At 39.9% G+C, this 20,673-nt stretch overlaps 2 protein-coding genes across 11 annotated transcripts in view; both read left to right on the top strand.

Annotated features, from left to right (window-relative positions):
- The window catches only part of LOC129768368 (serine/threonine-protein phosphatase rdgC), a 197,975-nt gene that overhangs the window by 161,844 nt on the left and 15,458 nt on the right, over positions 1–20,673 (top strand). For all 10 annotated transcript variants that reach the window (XR_008741666.1, XR_008741667.1, XM_055769971.1 and 7 more), the window contains exons 4-10: positions 7,086–7,179; positions 7,246–7,562; positions 7,620–7,973; positions 8,038–8,118; positions 8,870–9,055; positions 9,178–9,430; positions 14,779–14,957. Coding sequence is in view for 8 of the 10 variants with exons in the window: in XM_055769971.1 (XP_055625946.1) it covers positions 7,086–7,179; positions 7,246–7,562; positions 7,620–7,973; positions 8,038–8,118; positions 8,870–9,055; positions 9,178–9,430; positions 14,779–14,957 (1,464 nt within the window). In the remaining 2 variants the exon portion in view is untranslated. The remainder of the gene's footprint in view (positions 1–7,085; positions 7,180–7,245; positions 7,563–7,619; positions 7,974–8,037; positions 8,119–8,869; positions 9,056–9,177; positions 9,431–14,778; positions 14,958–20,673) is intronic.
- LOC129768374 (uncharacterized) lies at positions 335–1,673 on the top strand. Its single transcript, XM_055769983.1, has 2 exons — positions 335–1,203; positions 1,264–1,673. The coding sequence occupies exons 1-2, from the start codon at positions 594–596 to the stop codon at positions 1,422–1,424; spliced, it is 771 nt and encodes a 256-aa protein (XP_055625958.1). The 5' UTR covers positions 335–593; the 3' UTR covers positions 1,425–1,673.

Raw genomic sequence — 20,673 nt, forward strand, 5'->3', positions numbered from 1 at the left:
CTAGCTACCCTTGCGGGGAACTCCAGATCAACACGGTTCGAGCGGGATTTTGCTTTTCCCTTCACTTTTCCTCCTTTGTCATGTCCAGACATGGCTTCTTGGCTTGGTTTGTTGATGTGTTGTGATGCGAACCGATGTGGTGTACGGTTTGGATGAGAATGATCGTTACGGAAGGAAGGAAGGTCTTGTATTATAGAGACTTTAAACTTTTGCAGTTCATTCGTCTCTAGCCTTGAGAAAGGCCCTTTGAAAACTCTACTCTACTGTACTCCAGCGCTACCACCTTACACCCTCTTGCCTTGAGAAAGGCACTCGATCCCAGAGTTGCACAGTTTCATCAATATCACTGACAACTAACGTGCAACGTTAGTCACTTGCTACTGACGAAATTCTTGGTCAAATGGTGACTGACGGAGTACGATGCAACACGATACCTGTTGCCGAGCTCCGTCAATACGCTTTGACCGATCAAGTAGGCTGTAAAAATGTCCGTAACGAATTGTTGATTGTCGTAGATTGTATTTAATTTTCAACGAGCAAAGTTACGATTTCCGTTCCGGTTGTTGAGTTTGATTTTTGTTTAAAGAATTATTATGCCGATCGGTGTGAACAGTAGTGTGGGGTGTTCCTCTATGCAGAGAAAGCGAGCTCACGGCAGGAAAAGTTTTGCCGAAATTGCCAAAGAGTGTTGCAAAATCGAAGGCATTAAATATTATTGTGCTATTGATCCTGACAGTGGTTGTACTTATATACAGGAGAATTTCGATTCAGGAAATTTGGTACGACACTTCCGGAACAAACATAAAACGGCAGCGGAAATTAAAGGGCTCTTTCCCGATGGAAATCAAGAAAAAAGGTCACGAGTAATCACTAAGCGCCTTGTTTCCGTCGACAAGCGAACGTATGTCGAAGGAACCATAAAGCTTGTCACGCAACACAACCTGCCTTTGAACTGCTTTCAATGGGAGGGTCTGAAAATGTTGCTTGATCCTATAGCAGATGCTGTGAACATAAAAGTATCCAGATCAAACATCAAGGTTTGGATTTCTGCAGCAGCTAACAAACTAAAATCAATAATGGCAGTCGAAATGAAACACAAGCTGGTATCTATCAAATTGGATTCTGCATCACGGCATGGTCGTCACGTTCTCGGAATCAACGCACAGTACGAACTCAACGGAAAATTGGTGATTCGAACCTTGGGTATTTTCGTTTATGTATATTTCTTTATTGCCAACGAATTAATGTTGATCTCTGTTGTAGGAATGATTGAAGTAGACCAGAGACAAACTGCTGTGTTTTTGCGTGATAAAGTATTGGAAACATTGCGTGTCTATGATTTGAAGTTGGATCAAATCTTTAGCATTACGGTGGACAACGGCAGCAACATGGTTGCTACCGTAAAAAAAATAAATCTTCGCTGAATGAGTCCATTGCAGTATCGACTTTATTGTTCGAAGATGATGAGAACATACCACAGGAAAGAGACCTCATTGAAGAGCTTGAGCTAGAGTGGGATGCACGGATATCCCTTGTTCGGTGCGCGGTTCATTCCCTCCAACTTGCGATTGCGGATGTTTTTGATAAAGCTGATCCGAATCTTAAATGCATCACGGAAGTAGTACGTCATCTACGTCAAATTAAATATAAATCATTCGTCGAGGTTCAACAACTTGCCCTCCCTCCGCTCTGGTCACCAACATGTTGGGGCGGTAAATACAAAATGTTGTCTAGCATTTTAAAGCAAGAAGCGAAATTTGTTGAACTGGGAACTCAGTATTCTGAAATGTGTAAATTAAGACAATTTAATCGTTCCAATAAATAAATGTAAGAAAAAAATACATTTTCAGGTTTGGGCAAGGATGATTGGAGATTTATCAGAGATTACGTTGATGCTACCAGGCCGTTATATCACTGTACAAAGGTTATGCAGGCCGATCATTATCCCTTGTCACAATTCTACATCGACTGGTTGGTTGCCATTCAGGAGGTCAGTATGCTGAAAGGCAATCCTTTCTCTAATGCCCTTGTATCAACATGCACAAATCGATTGGAACGTCTTCGCAACAACATGGCATTTAAGGCATCTTTATATTTGGATCCGAGGTTGAACTTCCTTGATTCTACAGTTTTTGAGTCTACTAATGAGAAAGCAGAAATTCATGTATTTTTCAGTAACGTGCACGTACACCCAAACTTTTTCTATTTTTTTTATGTAAATGAATTATAAAATTCTTTTGGTAATATATTTTTAATTTTTTTTGTTTTTCAAACAAAAAAACATTTTTAGACATTATTTTTATCAATTCTTATGTTGAATTATGTTAAAATAATATGTTCTTTTCAGAATTTTATTGCAGATACTTGGAAACGAATTCGCTCTCTAAGCCCAGTGGTGTCTTCTGATGAAAAGGAACACACGAATGCATTTGACTTTAACGACAAAGTCGATGATATATTGACCAAAATGTTTGGTGGGACATTCAATACAAGCTCTGACAATTCTTCAACTTTTTATAATCAAATAAGAGCTTTGGATACACAGGATCGTCAGCCCCATACTTTCAATGTGTGGAAACACTGGGTAGCTCGTAAATATACCCACCCGGAACTACACTCCGTAGCTATGGTTGTTTTGGCTACACCATCCAGTCAGGTATCGGTTGAAAGAGCGTTCAGTGCATTGGCGATAATCCTTTCTGATCAGAGAACTGGTTTAGGAGCGGAAACCCTTTCTAATATTCTTCTAGTTAAATTGAAAAAGGATCTTTCAGATAAGGTTAGGTCAGACCTTTACATCTGGAACGACACAATCACAGAGATGAATTCAAACAACTAGATTGCAAGACAGGTTTTATATTACTAGATATATGTTAAGGGTTATTATATGAGAACAGATGTTTGTTGAATTGAGTTTGCTTGAAACAATGTTTCAATAAAAGACGAACTTAATCTTGTTAATAAAAAATATAATTTAAAACAACTTCCCACCTCTTTTCTTACAAAAATTCCAATACAACTCTCTCGTAACATTTGAAAATTTCTATAGTTTTTGTTTCATTTTTCAGGTTGCTCTTTTATGAATCAGTCATGCCAAATCGATAAAGTGGTTCTCAGATTTTCATGAAAATTGGTAGTTTCGTTTCTTATCGCAGGATATTAGACTCGTATTTTTTTATTGTTCCATTAGGGTGCCCATTTCCATTTTAAAATTCAGTGGTCCAAAAAATCCATTTTTCCCCTTTTTCCAAAAGTGATTTTTTTTCAAAAATTCATAACTTTTGAACTACTGGACCGACTTAGATGATCGACATATCAAATTGAATCCAATAAGCCTAAATTGAAAAAATATATTACACTTGCGAAAAATTGGATTTAGTTTTCGTAATTATTGATTGTATTTGTTTTTTATAGTTTACATGGCCAAAAATAAAGGACGCTATATTTTTTATGTTTTTTCTTGAACACTGAGATTTTTTTTATCCATATCCAATAATCAGAGAGGTGTTTCCTTTCATTTTTGTGTTATGATTTTTAAAGTTAACGTGTTTTTAGTCTTCGTTCAATATTCATATGCGACTAGACTGCCATGTGCCTACAATGATTTATAGCGACTGTATCATGGTTACATTATCAATACTTATTATAATTTGTAATCCCAGACTATCATGTTACACGTAAGGTCTTAAATCAATTTCGACGATTGCTTTTTTAATAAGATTGAATTTAGATGAAACTTGTTAACTTTGAAAAATCATAACACAAAAACGAAAAATTCATCTCTTCGATTTTTGGATATGTTATGTAAAAAAGTTTTCAAGAAAAAAAATAAAAACTAAAAAGAAAGCTTGCCTTTGGTTCCTAAATCATGTAAACGATAAAACACAAATACAATAAATAATTACGAAAACAAAAGGGCAATGGAAATATTTTTCAAAAAAGACAAGCTCATTGGCTTCAATTTGATATGTCGATCATTTGAATCGGTCCTGTATCTAAAGTTTATGAAATTTGAAAAAGTCAGTTTTGGAAAAAAGGTTAAAAGTTGATTTGGCGGACCACTCTAAAATGTTAATCGGAAAGAATAAAAAATAATGAAAAATTAATAAAAAAAAAACGGATTCAATATTCCGCGATAAGGAATATAACTACCAATTGCCATGAAAATCTGAGAACCACTATATCGATTTGGCATGGAATGGCTGAATAACAAGCTTGATTTTACCAGAATTTGGCTTGCTTAACACATTGAGCCCCATGTCAGTCCCTAGGGGCCGACATTGAGCTTTTCGTTAGAGAAACATTAATCACTGGACTGACAGTTACTAAATAAGGAAATAAAAAAGGACATGGTTTATTTTCGGATGTTTCACGATATGTGATTTCTCTCAAGCCGAATTTTCGACTATTTTCTATTTATACAATAAATATCGATATTAATATTGTGCAAATGTTTTTGATGCGTATTGAATGTGAACCGCAGCAATAACAATCCGAGCTTAACGGGGCAAAAATTTATCCTCAATTAAAATTGACCTTATCAGTTCTCCCTCATTATTCCTGCATAAATGTCATACCGCAATTGCAGGTGCGCCACTCCAACCCAATCATTCTCTTAGTTATTTATAAATGTTTATACACTACTAGAATTAGGAAGCATTGATGTTCACATACTACTAAGTCCCAACGAATCACCTGAGAATCTATGGAACTCATTAAACAAGACGACCGGTTTAACTTTCCTTTCAAATAAAAACCTGATTGAAAATGGGAAGGATTAGCAGATATCTTTTGATTCTATTACAAAATATCAACTAATTGTTCTCCTCAACTTCAATAAATTACCATTAAACCCAGACACACTAAGATAAGGAAACAGTTCGTTACATGTATCAATTCCTTACTTTACACATAAGGTGTTTATAGCGGTTGAATTCAGGACATAAATTTCAACTAGCAATGACAAATTTTCACATGTGAGGATAATGAAGAAATTCCGTCGATGAAATTTCTGCCCGGTATCCAAATGCACGTATTTGGCAGATCCTATACTCATTTATATATTTTATTCTCCTCGATGTTTAGCATTTTTATATAATAAGGATATTCACGAAGCCCTATAAACCCTGATAAATGTATAAATTTCCATTAAACAAATTGAAAAAAAGTATAAACTTCCATAACACCAAATGACATAGTATTTTCCGTCTTGGCCACAATAGTGCAATGACAAGCAACATGCTTTGATCGTCAGAGCACTCTGACAAACCATTCATCAGCAAAGAGCGAACAACTTGTTTTGTCGGTTTGTGTTTTGTTGCACGTCGTTCGATAGTAATGTTGCAATGGTCGTCATAGTAGCTAAAATATGAGCAGTGACAGTGACAAAAATCAGCTCTGCTCGATCCCTCGCCGTCCAGCCCGTCCAGCAACGATGTTGTCCAGTCGGTGTCCACACAAAGAATGATCGTTACGGCAGCGGAGCGGGGATTTTTAAGCTGACTGGCTGGCTCGAGAATTACGCATGTGTAAGATTGCGACCAATGTTTCGTTAATTTTTTTTCTTTTTCCTTTCCAATCGTGCTTCATTCTATTTCGCTGCTGCTCTGGTTGACCGTTTTGGTCGGTACGATTTGAGGAGCACAAAATGGACCAATCAAAAATGGGCACATAGGGCATTTTGACAATGCTTGGTATTTCACAATTATTCAATTATTTATCTCAAGAAAAATGTAATGTTATTCGTTATGATAGATGCGTAGATATATTTCCTATCAATTGATGCAAAAACCTTTGCGATCTATTGAGAAATACTCGAGTTATAAGCGTTCCAAATCTTGCATTTTTTCCTGCTTGTTCAGAGCCTAAATTTACATTTCACCCCCTATATCTTCCGGTTAGACGTAGTCCTACGTTAAAAATTATGACTCGACACGAACAATCGTACCAAGAATCCATTAGCAAGCAATTTCGATTGAATTCGTGAAATAACGGAAGGTGATTTTGTATGTATCAAGTGCTGCTTGAAGGACACGAAAAAATCGAAATCTTCGATCAATTTAAGCAAAATCCTAAATCATAGAATTTAGATTAACACTACTTTCACAATCTTTTCCCTAGTTGTAAGTAGCAATTTACCGTGAACAAAAAAGCAGAATTCACAATGTGGAGATGAGCGTTGGTACAAAGCACTTAACCTAGCCTAGTTGGAAAAATAAATTGATAAAAAAAAAACAATTGTTTTACTCACTATATCGGTAAAGAAAGTTTCATTTATTTTTAATGCAATACCCTTATCGCTAAATGTATTCAGTCATCTATCATCTGTCAGTTGCTACCACGTAAATATTTAGAGGTGTGCTTGCCGACAAGGGGCGTTCTCAACAGGGGAAATTATTGGAAACGATGGACAATACTACATATCACATGTTCTTTTATGCTTCTTTTCAATGAAAACAAATTCGACCAAAGCATGAATTTCCATCATTACATTTTCTATGCCAACCACTCGGCCTTCGAAACCAAAATTCGAATTATTTTTTTTCCAGATAAAATATTTATTTCCACTAGTGAAGAGTCAGTTTTAGAGAATGTAATAGATAGATTTTTTTTTTACTAACCCTTTTATTATAATTACTCGTTCAGTGCAATGATTGCTGAACATGAACATCAATATTTGTTGAGTGAGATTGATTCGCGGAAGAACGGTAATTTACTGTAATTATAGAGCTCTTCCGTTGCAATTGACTGTTGTTTGATAGACGTTTCTGTTTCTGACTGTTGGGGTATAGTATTTCAAAACACACAACCCTGAGCAGTATCATTAATTTTCATCAACCCGACTTTCACGTACTAAACACTACATCAATCGTACTAAACACTATGTCAATCGTCTGCAAATTACACCAACCCTTACGTGCGCTTCCATCAGTTTCAATTACTTCAAACAGACAGCGATAAATATTGCATTATTGGGTTGTGGGTGGGAAATGTGTTTATTCGGTGGATACGCTCCTCTATCCCATATATTCGTTCTATTGGAAAGCGTTGTATCACCATTTATTAACTGCTTTCCTTTTTTTCAGCTGTACAACTTCTTCAACGCACTGCTAACGCACATTCCAGAGACTGCCGCGCGATCCACTGGCTCACAGGAAACCTCCCGGGCTTCTTCCACCGGTACCTTGCCGACAAGATTGTATGTCACTGTTGCCATATGCTAACGTTGAACTTTCTTTCCCCCAGAGGCACTCGATATGAAATTCTCCGACGAGTCGGATGATCTCGCCGACGAGGGTATATCGGGCCCGGAGCGGGGCTACCAGGGACCACACATCAAGTTTCCGCTGGACAAGAAGGAGCTTGAGGTGATCATCGATCTGTTCCGGAAGAAGAAAAATCGCTTGCACGCCAAGTACGTGGCGGGAATCCTGCGGGAGGCGACATCCAAACTCAAACGACTGCCAAATATGAACCAGGCATCGACGGCCATCTCGAAGCAGGTCACGATCTGTGGTGATCTGCACGGGAAGCTGGACGATCTGTTAGTGGTGTTCCACAAGGTTCGAAGATCGGTTTGCACGGTTCAAAGATGGTTGGTGCATTATTTTCGCTTTCAGAATGGACTTCCTTCGCCGGAGAATCCGTACGTGTTCAACGGCGACTTCGTGGATCGTGGTAAGAAGGGTCTGGAGGTACTGCTGTTGCTGCTCTGCACTTTCCTAGTGTTTCCCGGTGGGGTGTTCCTGAATCGTGGTAACCACGAGGACACGGTCATGAACGTTCGGTACGGTTTCGTTCGGGAAGTGCACCAGAAGTATAAACACAATGCGGAAAGACTGTTGAAACTCATTGACGAAGTGTACCGATGGCTTCCGCTAGGTACCATAGTTAACAACCGCGTGTTGGTGGTGCATGGTGGCATCTCCGATTCCACCGACCTGGATCTCATCCGTAGTTTAGATCGTGGGAAGGTGAGATTTATTTGGGTGAATGGATCCTGAGTATGAATTAAGTGCGAATGTTTGATGATTACAGTACGTTTCGCTCCTGCGCCCTCCCATCACTGAAAGCTCTGCGCCAGGAGCGGAAATAATTGATAAAGTAGAATGGAAGCAGGTGAGTTATCTTACACATATCTTACTCTTGTTCCCATACCATTAATCCGCTCATCCAACCGAATGAATAATCATATCTAAAAGCGGAAATGGAACGACAAATGTTGCACGTAAATCGTTTCTACTACTCAAAGATCGAACGGCTTGAGGAGTTTGTGTGTAATTTTACGTTTCAGTCGCTCAGTCCAATCTAAATTCCAATCACACTTGTGTCTTCCACATAGCCACAGCCTCGTTTCTAAACAGGATGCGTTGACTGCACATTACTCTCAACTTGGCCAGTTTGTGGGGGAGGTGAACGAACTACGCGAGAAAACGGGGAACGGAGCTGCATCCAACCGGTGTCTAGCCTCGACACAGTTTGCCCACTTGAGGCAAACAGGAGTTGAAGAGCCCTGTAATGCCTTAACTAAAACTAGAGTATGCATATCTAATTTAATTTTCTCCGTCTATTTGCATATTTATTCAGCGGGAATAAATGACCTGCAACGAGTTTATACGGGGTGGGGATTGCCCGTATGCATCGGTAAACATATTCATAAACTCGAAGCTTGAGCCCACAAATTCCCCCAGACTGTGATGGCAGCTCGTTTACATGTGTGATGCAACAAATTACTGTTCGGTTATTTGTCCCCATTCCACTTTGAATACAAAATGCCACCGCAAACATTCGTATAATTAAATTTCATGTCTTCTATTCATGCTGGCAACACTTCCAACTAATGTTCGATTTCGGTCCCCATCCTTGATAGGTATTCGACATGCTCTGGAGTGACCCGCAACACAACGAAGGCTGCCGGCCAAATTCGCTGCGAGGCGCGGGCACCTACTTCGGTCCGGATGTGACCAACAAGTTCCTACAGCGGTATAAGCTCCAGTATCTGGTTCGTTCGCACGAGTGCAAACTCGATGGGTATGAAATAATGCACAGCGGAAAGGTAGGTTATTTTTGTTTTTTTTCTTGCTTCTTTCTTCCTTTTCCGTCGGCTCGTCCCGTCACTTCGCATTATGCAGTGCTAATAAACATTCCCGCCCGACACATGTCGTGTGCCATTTCCAGGTCATCACGATATTTTCCGCTTCCAACTATTACGAAATTGGCTCCAACAAGGGTGCCTATCTGAAGCTGGATCCCCAGCTCGATACCCACTTTGTGATGTACACGGCGGCCGCTTCCAAGACGCGCAAGCTTACGTTCCGACAGCGGGTTGGATTGGTGGAAACTTCGGCGCTGAGAGAACTGGCGGCGAGACTTCGCGAGCGGCGGGTTGAACTCGAGCGGGAGTTCGTCTCGCGGGACACTGGTAATACGGGTAAGTGTGCTATTTCATTGTCCAACATGTTACTTCTTAGATAAATATCAGATGAAGGTTATACAGGTCGAACTCGATTATCCGGAGTATTTAATTTTTTATTTTCTGAAATTTTGAAAAATTTGTGTAATAATTTCATATTGAATAACCAATATGAGTATCAAATGAAAGGGACTGACTATTAGAACACAGTTATTTATAAAAGATGCAAATCTAAAATGGCCGCCACCACAAGATGGCGCCATATATAGTTTTTTCACAACCCTATCAATATGGGTATCAAATGAAAGGGCTTGACTAGTAGAACACAGTTATTTATGAAAAATGCCACTCCAAGATAGCGGCCACTACAAAATGGCGGATCACATATTTTCTCAGAACCCCATCAATATGGATATCAAATGAAAGGGATTGACTAGTAGAACACAGTTATTTATGAAAAAAGCAAATCCACAATGGCCTCCACCACAAGATGGCGCCATATTATTTTTCAAAGCCCCATCAATATGTGTATCAAATGAAAGTGCTCGACTTGTAGAACACAGTAGATCATGAAAAATCAAAGTCCACAAGATGGCCACAGTTCCTAAATAAACAATTACTTTTAAATGATTTCATTCAACTTGTCCTGTTTGTGTGTATGTTTGAGTGTTTGTAGGATTGTCCCACATTAATTGAAATTTGACCTCGTTCTTGATCACTGACTGATCTGAAATATGGAACATACCCTTAATTCAACTGCCATTATAAAAGTGCGTATTCCATGATCTTGAATAATTCAACTTGGCCGACGCTAAAAATGAATGGCCGCCATCCTAGATTTGCATTTCTCATAAATAACTGTATTCTACTAGACAAACACCTTCATTTGATACCCATATTGATGGGGTTTTGGGAAAATATGTCCATAATTCACCATTTTGTACCGGCCGCCATGTTGGATTTCATGGAATACGCAGTTTAATAATGACTCCAGAGATAAAGATGTGTTTCAAATTTCAGACCATACGGTCAACAGGAAGGGGGTTAAATTTCTATTAATGTGGTACAGCGACAAAGTTACAAAGTTACAAAGTTACAAAGTTACAAAGTTACAAAGTTACAAAGTTACAAAGTTACAAAGTTACAAAGCTACAAAGTCACAAAAATACAAACGTGTCCAAGCTAAATAAAACTGTTCAATAAATAAGTGCAAATCATAATTGAGGGGCTTAGAATGAAAGGGGTGTAAGTGATTTGATCGATTCCTCTACATCGACTCTCTCTTCTGGTCATAACTTAGCTGCAAATACATTCCCAGTTGTATTTGACAATGTGGAAGATAGGTCAGAACCTCATCTATCGGATTCTATAGCGAACTTAAATTGGAACTCTTTTGCAGTTGAGTTTTTAACTAAAGAAAAAGTTGATGAAGAGAAATCGATCAAGTCACTCACACCCCTTGCATTCTAAGGCACTCAATTATTTTACGTTTACCGAGAGAAAATTCGTTTTTTTATGATTCGATTATCCGGAGTGAGAAAAAAATCAATACTCCGGATAATCGAGTCCGACCTGTCAATTTGCTTTCTCTTGTAGCTTTGGAAATATATGGTATTTTTGCATGCAGACTCCGGAAAAATTACAAAAAAATATTAATTGATGAACTGTAAGATCTACAAAATTTTAGTTAAAGAATGAAACGGCATGTGGAGGGTTTAGGGAATTAATCAAGCAAGTGAAACCAAATTAGGCATATGGAGGATTTAGGGTGCAATAAATTTTTCTATGGTGGTTAGAAACTCCACTCTCCTCTCTGAGGGGGGACTGCCATACAAATAAAATACAAATTTCCGCATTACTCGAGAATTAATCAAGCAAACGAAGCCAAATTTTGCATGTGGAAGGTTTCGGGTGCAATAAATGTTTCTGTGGTAGTTAGACACTCCACCCCCCCTCTCTAAGGGGGTGCTGCCATACAAATGAAACACAAATTTCTGCGTTACTTGAGAATTAATCAAGCAAATGAAATGAAATTTGGCATGTGGAGGTTTTAAGATGCAATAAATGTTTCTATGGTGGTTCGACACTCCTCCCCCCTCTCTTAGGGTGGGCTGTCATACAAATGAAAAGCAAATTTCTGCATAACTCCAAATCTAATCAAGCAAATGGAGCCAAATTTGGCATGCGAAGATTTTAGGGGGCACGAGCCGTTTCTATGGCGAATGGACACTCCTCCTCCTCCTTTTGTGCTCCCGTGGCCGAGTGGTTAGCGTCATAACTAACATGCCGGGTGTTCGGGTTCGATTCCCGTTCTGGTCGGGGGAATTTTTCGTCAAAGAAATTTCTTCCGACTTGCACTGTGATCACGCGTATTCTAGAGGTTGCCACTCAGAATGCATTCAAGGCGTGTTATTTGGCATAGAAATCTCAACTAAGTACTAATAAAAAATGACGCAAGTAATACTACGTTGAGACGGCGAAGTTCCTCTAGGAACGTTAGTGCCATTGAAGAAGAAGAAGAAGAAGAAGGTTTTAGGGTGCAATAAATGTGGTGATTAGACACTCCACCCCCCTCTCTAAGGGGAGCTGCCATACAAATGAAACACAAATTTCTGCATAACTCGAGAACTAATCAAGCAAACGAAACCAAATTTGGCATGTGGAGGTTTTAAGATGCAATTAATGTTTCTATGGTTTTTCGACACTCCTCCCCCCTCTCTTAGGGTGGGCTGTCATACAAATGAAAAGCAAATTTCTGCATAACTCCAAATCTAATCAAGCAAATGGAGCCAAATTTGGCATGCGAAGATTTTAGGGGGCACGAGCCGTTTCTATGGCGAATGGACACTCCTCCTCCTCTCTATGGGGAAAAGAGGGGAAGGGTCTGTCTTTATAAATGTATATAAATGTTTTACTCATAACATTTATATGTGAAAATTCTAGCGATTGATATGAAATTCGTAACAAGCTCGTAAAAAGTTCTCGCAAACAGTACTGTATATAAGAGTAATTTCTTTCCTAATAAGTTAAAATTTTTATTTAAATCCATTTTACACAAACACTAATGCGACGGTTTCATTATTTGCACAATATATGATTTTCATTCTCTGTATTGAAAAATCCATATAAATTCGTGAATCAAAAAAACTCTCCGTATTCACACGGAAACAAATACGAAGTCTCTGCACAAATGTTGGCAAGCTATCGACCCAATCTACACCATGTACAATAATCGTGGATTCCAGTTGTAGAATTTTCGGTTTCGGAAGATAAAATGTTCAGGATCCAGGATTGTGGATCTTGTCGTGTAATAAAAGCCATTGAAAAATTAGGTTGACACAATGGTCTGATATCATACCAGCAATCATTCTAACGATTTAATGCTTCATAATTTATCAGATGGCTCACTCTTTCCATCACGCAACTAAATTGAGAAATACTGAATAGAGTTCAGAGTGTTTTCCCATTCGTGAAAGTATCGTTTTCGTCGCTCTAAAATCCCAAATAAATGTTAAAGACGGATGCAATTGTATATTACACTGCAGACAATTCTCCTGTTGTGAGAACAAAATAAACATCAGAAGTGCTTCTTCCATACTTGAATTGAAAAGTACGACATAATTTACTGCGACTACAAAGTATGAGGAATAGCAATAAAAAAGTACCATTAGCACCAGAGAGAACAAAATAATCAAAACGAACCTCTCAAATGGATGGGTTTCCCGTGTGACGGCGAAAATATGAAACAAAGTTTTTATTTTTCGAGAGGACCGTAAATTATTCTCGACGCTGCAACATAAGTCGAGTTGCAGCATTATTAAATTGTTATGTAGCCTCAACCCAAGATCCACACAAAAAACAGAACTTGCAATATTTGATACTATGTGAATAAATACTTCACAACCAGTCATGTTGATGGGGAACCTCCGGCCTTTTGATGGAGGGAAGAAATACAGGAACCGTCACCGGAAGAAGGAGTCAACCTTCAGCTCTTTCATCATGCATCCCCACATTCACGAGTGCAACCGACCTGAACCGAGTTCCGCCTCGTGACAATATTATGTTCCCTCTTGTCACCAGTTTTTACGTCCGCTGCAATGTTTTGTGGCGTTTTAGTGCTCAATTCCGGAGCACTGCCGTCAATGCCGGGCGTACCTTCTGTCGCGTCTTGGGTTAGGAAGCACCGGAAGTGCAATATTAAAAGCTGCCATGGGATAAGCATAACTTTTGCCTCTCCCGCTGCCTCATTCCTCCCGTTTTTATTTTTGTGGGCTTCCCGATTTCGAGGGTGAATAATCGTAAAAATTGTATCACCAAATTTCTGAGTGGCAATTTGAAGGACTATCAAATTAACTTTTTCGGTCCCGGAAAAAAGGGTTCCCTGACGAAGACGACAAAATATAAATGGTTTATTATAACGTTGGTTTACCCAATTTGGGATCGAGTCGTAAATAAGTAACTCGAACAGACACATTCTCTGACGAAGGATGTGATGATTTCGCTCGGAAAGTCTGCCCCTCGCAAGCAGGAGGTGATATCTCAATTAGTTTGATTTACTGGGCCGAATGAAATTTGTTGGGTTGGCTGGACTTGCGAAATTATTGTCGCCTCCGTGAACCAAATTCTTCATCAAACCCACAGCTGCAGACCGCATAATCTCTTAAATCTGACCTTTACTCGTGAGAAGCTTCTTATTATGCAGTGCCCGAAGTAGCTTTCTCAGCATTATCGTGTATTGGACGAATAAACTCCAACCGAAGTATCGGATGCGGTATCTTCTCAGCAAATCCCCACCCCCATGAAAAGATAGATCGGGGAAAAATTAAATTATCATAGTATCATAAAGAACAACGAAGAAAAAAAAGGGCAAAGGAAAAACAGAAATCGATTACCGCTGCTAGCCTTCGTCAGCCGGTACTTCACAAGTATCCAGAGAATCCAGAAACTGACGTACGCTTTGACCTTTGCTTCCTTTTGAAGGAGTAAGTGGTTACAATAACAAACAGACGTTTCGCAGGCGATGGCTTCATATTTTTTCCCGGAAGCGCCTTAAATGTTTTATGTATAGACGTCACAGTCAAGCAACGGACGACGGCTGGGGGAAAACGTAAATCGTTTTCTCTCATTTTTATTCCTGCCGCAGAGTGAGTTTTCGTTTCGTAATCCCAACACATCTCGCATCTCCTAGGTAGGAGTGATTCGGGAAGATAACATGTAAATTTTCTCGATTCATTCCATTTATTCCATCCGATTTTTTTTCTTCTGCTGAGAATGAGAAATGCTTTTCAATCGTCACGTTCTGAATGTGTAAGGAGTGAAGGAATTTCATTTTTGTTATCTTTTTTTTTTCTTTTGTTCCCCCCCAGGTATGCTAACCATAACGAAGTGGTGCGAAGCGATGGAGTCCGCGACTAACCTTGGCCTGCCCTGGCGGATGCTGAAGGACAAACTGGCTCCGGTGGACAATCCGACTGCCTCCGTATCCACCTCCGTTGTGGAGGTCAATTATCGGAAGACGCTGCACCTGTTGGACACGGATTCGTTTGTAAGTATTGATATTTGATGTTATTTTATTGGAACAAAAAATTAAATTTGTGAGATTTTCATGTTCTTGAAATGCCTTGAGCTTGATTAGAATTCGTTTTCGAGGTTTTACATAATTTCTAACTTATCCACAATCAGTGGCGTAGCGCAACCGGGTGATACCCGGGGCGAGTTACTAGGGTGTCACCCCTCCATAATACTTAGTTGTTGTTCTCGAATGAAAAATATAACTTATCTAAACAAGAAACGTATTCATTATAATATTAGATAGGATGAACAAAAAATCACAAAGTCTTCACGTGTTGGTCACTGGAGCTGATAGTTACAAAATATGAAAATAAATATTATTATTATTATTATGTTTGGTTTATTTCTGCCGGCTTTAACCTTTCAGGTCATTCGCCGTCTCTCGAAGAGTAAATGGTGTTACAAATACAGTTACATGAGACAGTGGAAAACGAACATCACATCAATACTTTCGAATTTGAAAATCAGTATGAAACGAAGTCTCTCATAACGGGGCTCGGGGACGGGCAGCGCTCTTGCAGCATTTCTTGCACTTCCTCGTAGCCGTCTTTTTCCAATAAAAATATTCCAGTCCGACGTATGTGACGTTTCTAGAAAATAGCAAAGGAACAGTATGTGTGTTCATTACGAGGATTAAGATGATACTCACACGGGCTGTACTCAGGCTCCCCGCAGCACCTGCCGCCGGAGGATCATCAGTTGAAGTCGGGACCTCTCCGGACAGGGATGCTACAGGGAAGGTACTCATTTAAATTTCCCAGAACAAACCGGCATCCTTCAAAAACGACAGAAGAACCTCCTCACGAACAGGGTCATTGCTGAGAACATCCCTTATTGATGTTGAGAGCTGATAATGTTCTCGCAGGTCATGATATTCCAGGCAATTGATTAACATATGTTCGACTGTTAATCTGGTGTCGCATGTTGTGCAAATTGGTGGATCACATCTGGAGATCGTGTGAGCATGGGTCACCATTGTGTGTCTCGCACGCAACCTGGACAGGACCCTTTGTTCCCGTCTGTTGTCCCTATCATTCCATCGAGTCAAATCGCCTTTAACTTTACTTAACAACCCGGTGGAGCTTCTCCAGTGTCGCGTAAAGTGAACGATTCGTTTTTAAAGTTTTAAGCTTAAAGTTTTTTTAAAGTTTTTGAAAATGTCAGCCGCAGGAACAGTGTCCGTCGCGAATGCCAGTGCCGACCTACCAGCTGCCGCCAGCGTGTCCGCCCGCTCGTTGCCATGAATATTGCTGTGACCGGGGACCCCACACAAAGTTGTCATCGGTGTGCAGTTTATTTCTATTGCCTGAATGAATGGGTGCCGTGATTTTCCCGCTTCCAGAGCTGAGAGCACCGAAAGCGAGTCGGTAAAAACGACCACTGGAATATGGGCTGGGACACGGCAAACAGCATGTGCTATGGCCGTCGCTTCCGCCGAAAAAAAAGACGGGTGGGTAATGTCGGGGACATAACCGGAGTGACGTAGGACTATACAAAGGGGACAGTTTTTGTTAAATATATATTTTAAATATATTGTTTTATTTTCTTCTCCTACGTGAATACCTATCTATCCACCTGAAAAATGGATTAGTTTACTGTTTACTCTTTATGAACATGTTGATGGTTCTGAAAAGAACCTTTGGTGTTGTGTTTTTGTTATCACTCGATATTCCCATCTTGTTCGGTTAAACCTTCCTGTTTAGCTATTGCGTTTGCCACTCGCCACAGCTTTCACAGTTGGAAAATTTCTTCCCATCCAGCTTGGGACATGTTGTTCAGTAAATTACATTTAATGCAACGTGCCGGAGAAACACTTTGCCACTCACTGAAACTAATTGTTGCCTTGATGAGCGCCGAACCGAAACTGCTCTGTTCTTGATGCGGGTTTTCTGATTGTCGTGAGCAGCTTTGCAAGCCAACTCGAGCACTCCGACGGCCGAAACTCTATAATCGCTGTTAGGTATACTGGTGCTCCGGCACCAATCCGTTCGGCCTAGTTACCCTTGCGGAGCAATCAGTGAATGCGACAAACAGGGAACTGGAGACCTGCACGGTTCGAGTGAGACTTGCTGTGGCATGCCTGTACAGTAAATTACATTCAATGCGACGTGCCGAAGCGCCACTCAGTGTCGCATTGGAGGCGATTTTAACCTGTAATTGAACATTTGCGATGACAGTGGTACAGTGTCGACTTTCAATGTGGGGTCATAATTTGGATCTCTATGTTTACAAAAATGTCCAACTAAATAAGTCGCATTACATGTCCGTCCAATTAGCTAAATGTCGAACTAATAGTAAATTACTGTATTTTCAATCTGTAAACAATTTAAGAATTGGTGAAAATTGAATAATCAGGAAAGTCCCCAACAATCAATAAGCTCAGAACAACTGCCAAATTCACATACTCATCAGATCCTGGCAAACAGATTATGAAAAAATCAATTTGTGTTTTATTATTATTTTGGATAATGTTTTAGAAAGCATTGAACTGTATTTCCTAAACTCTTTTTTGGAAGGTTTAATGGCCCTGAAAAGCGCCTTGTTTTATGGAATGGTTCCAATTTAGAAAACTTAGTACTCGTGGTTGTGAAAAAAACCATTTCGAACGCCCTTGATGTCGCCTTGTTCTGGATTTGCCACCAAAGCAGTTTGTATAAAGAACAAACTTTTTTCTTCTGCTACCTCACATTCTTTGTGTGGACACCGACTGGACAACATCGTTGCTGGACGAGCTGGACGGCGAGGTATCGAGTGCCTTTCTCAAGGCAAGAGGGCGGAGGTGGTAGCGCTGGAGTAGAATAGAGTAGAGTTTTCAAAGGGCCTTTCTCAAGGCTAGAGACGAATGAACTGCAAAAGTTTAAAGTCTCTATAATACAATACCTTCCTTCCTTCTGCTACCTGATGCCGTTTTGCGATTGCGTTTGCCACTCGCCACTCGCTGCAACTGCCTGTTGTCTTGATGTCCACCGAACCGAATGTGTTCTGTTCCGAATGCGGGTTTTCTTATCGTCGCGAGCAGCTTTGCCAGCTAACTCGATCACTTCGGCGGCCGAAACTATATAACGCCGGCTAGGTGGACTGGTGCACTGGTACTAACGCGCTCGGTCTAGCTACCCTTGCGGGGAACTCCAGATCAACACGGTTCGAGCGGGATTTTGCCTTTCCCTTCACTTTTCCTCCTTTACCATGTCCAGACATGGCTACTTGTGTTGGTTTGTTGATGTGTTGTGATGCGAACCGATGTGGTGTTTGAATGAGAATGATGGTTACGGCAGCGGAGCGGGAATTTTTAAGCTGACTGGCTGGCTCGAGAATTACGCATGTGTGAGACTGCGACCAATGTTTCGTTCATTTTTTTCTTTTGACGTAGGATTACGTCTTTCGGGAACATATTGGGGTACAAATTGAAAATCGAAAATCGAGCACACCGTGAAAATTGTCCAATTTCAAATGCTTATTGCTCAGTCATTTCATGATGGATTAATGAGATTTTTGCGTCAATCAATTTCGGCACTCCATAACAATTTTTTACGTCGAAGAAAATAGTTTATGTCATGAAACTAACTATCGAACAATTGAAAAATCTCAACCCTTATCTTAACGGAAATACCTACTTCTGATTGGTCGAAATCTACGACACATGCGGCGAGTCCCTAACAGAGACATCTAAACCAAGCTGCCTGGGGGAAATCGGAATTGTAAACACATGAAAGTAGGGGGAGCTTTTGTTCCCATTGAAATGTGTTCCCTTACAGAGACATCAAAACCAAGCTGCCTGGGGGAAATCGACATTGCAGATACATGAAAGTAGGGGAGCTTTTTTTCCCACTGACATGTATTCCCTAACAGAGATTTCAAATCCAAGGTGTCTGAGGGTAATCAGCATGTAAATACCCTCGTGGCCGATAGTTTAACTAACGACGCGCACAAATGGATAGTGCTCATTGTAACTAGTGTGGGCATTCTGATTGCATACGTGCTGGCGAATAAGTTGGGAGCGATGAACGAGTGTTTTTATTTTGTTATTTTCGTTCCAATAAGAATCTTTCGATGGGTTGATTGAAGAATAATGTTTCAATGAACTGAACAGAACTTATGCTTGACAGAATTAAATAAAATTTAAATTTGGAATTTTTATGTTGGTTGCTTCGTGAAATTTCATATCAATGACCGATCATGTATTGTAAAATTTTTAGCACAACTGTAAGAGTAAAATTGTATATGGTAGCTATTGTGTTAAAATGACTTGAAATATGAAACGAATTTTTTTCTCCCAAGGAAAGTTCATGCGACGAGCAAAATTGGAAAAATGAAGGAATATTCGAAAAAGTGATTTCACATATGCTCTACATATCGTATTGGGTGCTGTTAGCCTAATTGAAATTTGTATTGAGGCAAATAGCATCGTGTTCCGTTGGGTTTAAAGCGAAAAGAAAATGGGTTGTATAAACACTCAGAAAATAAAAATATAAATGAAATTACCTTTTCCATTTCAAATATATTTTCTCTATACTAAAGTAACACTTCATTTCTGGTGAGAAAACTTGTGTTCGATAATGATAATTATCTTATATTACATTGATGAGCTTTTTTTTCTTAATTCCATCTATACATAACATAGGAGCCATCTCGTCCAGGACCACAGAGGGCGGCTTTAGTTCGTGATACGCACCATCTAATGAATAATCACCATCTTTCTAGCATTATCACTCGGTTATGGACACTGGTGGAGTGAACAAACAATACCTTACAACCAGATAAAACGGACCCAAATCATTATCGAAGAGTTTAACAATGTAATTCTTTAAACATATCAAAAATCAGCATGCAGCAGATAGCCTAACGGAATCCTACGTCAACTATGCGGTCGTGTCTTGGACACAACCCTCCTGTGACTTTTTCCTTTCCAATCGTGCTTCATTCTATTTCGCTGCTGCTCTGGTTGCCCGTTTTGGTCGGTACGATTTGAGGAGCACAAAATGGACCAATCAAAAATGGGCACATAGTGCATTTTGACAATGCTTGATATTTCACAATTATTCAATTATTTATCTCAAGAAAAATGAAATATTATTCGTAATGATAGATGCGTAGATATATTTCCTATCAATTGATGCAAAAACCTTTGCGATCTATTGAGAAATGCTCGAGTTATAAGCGTTCCAAATCTTGCATTTTTTCCTACTTGTTCAGTGCCTAGATTTCCATTTCACCCCCTATATCTTCCGGTTAGACGTAGTCCTACGTCAAAACCGAGCACAATTTCGGCATTTTAAGACATAAGCCCCTTCCAATGCCGCTGACTCCAATGCCGACTGAACCGTTGCACTTGGATCCGTCGGTGAACACTCGCATGTGGTGGAGGAATCTTGTGTTCACCAGTTCCGCGAACTTCGCTGTTGCCACACTAGAGCTGGGGTTTGCTCCTAGTGTTGATGCCAAGCTGGTGTCGATATTGATTCTTCTCTCGAACCATGGCCGTTTGCACACGCGGTGCAACCGGGCAAGCTTCGGAAAATCAGTTCCAACGTAACTGCGATAGATCTCTTTAGTCACATGGAGCAACACACAATCGTTCCCTGTGGTTTTTTCAAGATAACTGAGAGCACGTTTGATGATGGTAACTGCAACGATCCAGCGAAAAGGGAGAACCCCTGCCTCCACACAAGCATCTGTTACCGGGGTACCGG

The sequence above is a fragment of the Toxorhynchites rutilus genome, chromosome 2 (assembly GCF_029784135.1).
Source record: "Toxorhynchites rutilus septentrionalis strain SRP chromosome 2, ASM2978413v1, whole genome shotgun sequence".
Taxonomy (NCBI): domain Eukaryota; kingdom Metazoa; phylum Arthropoda; class Insecta; order Diptera; family Culicidae; genus Toxorhynchites; species Toxorhynchites rutilus.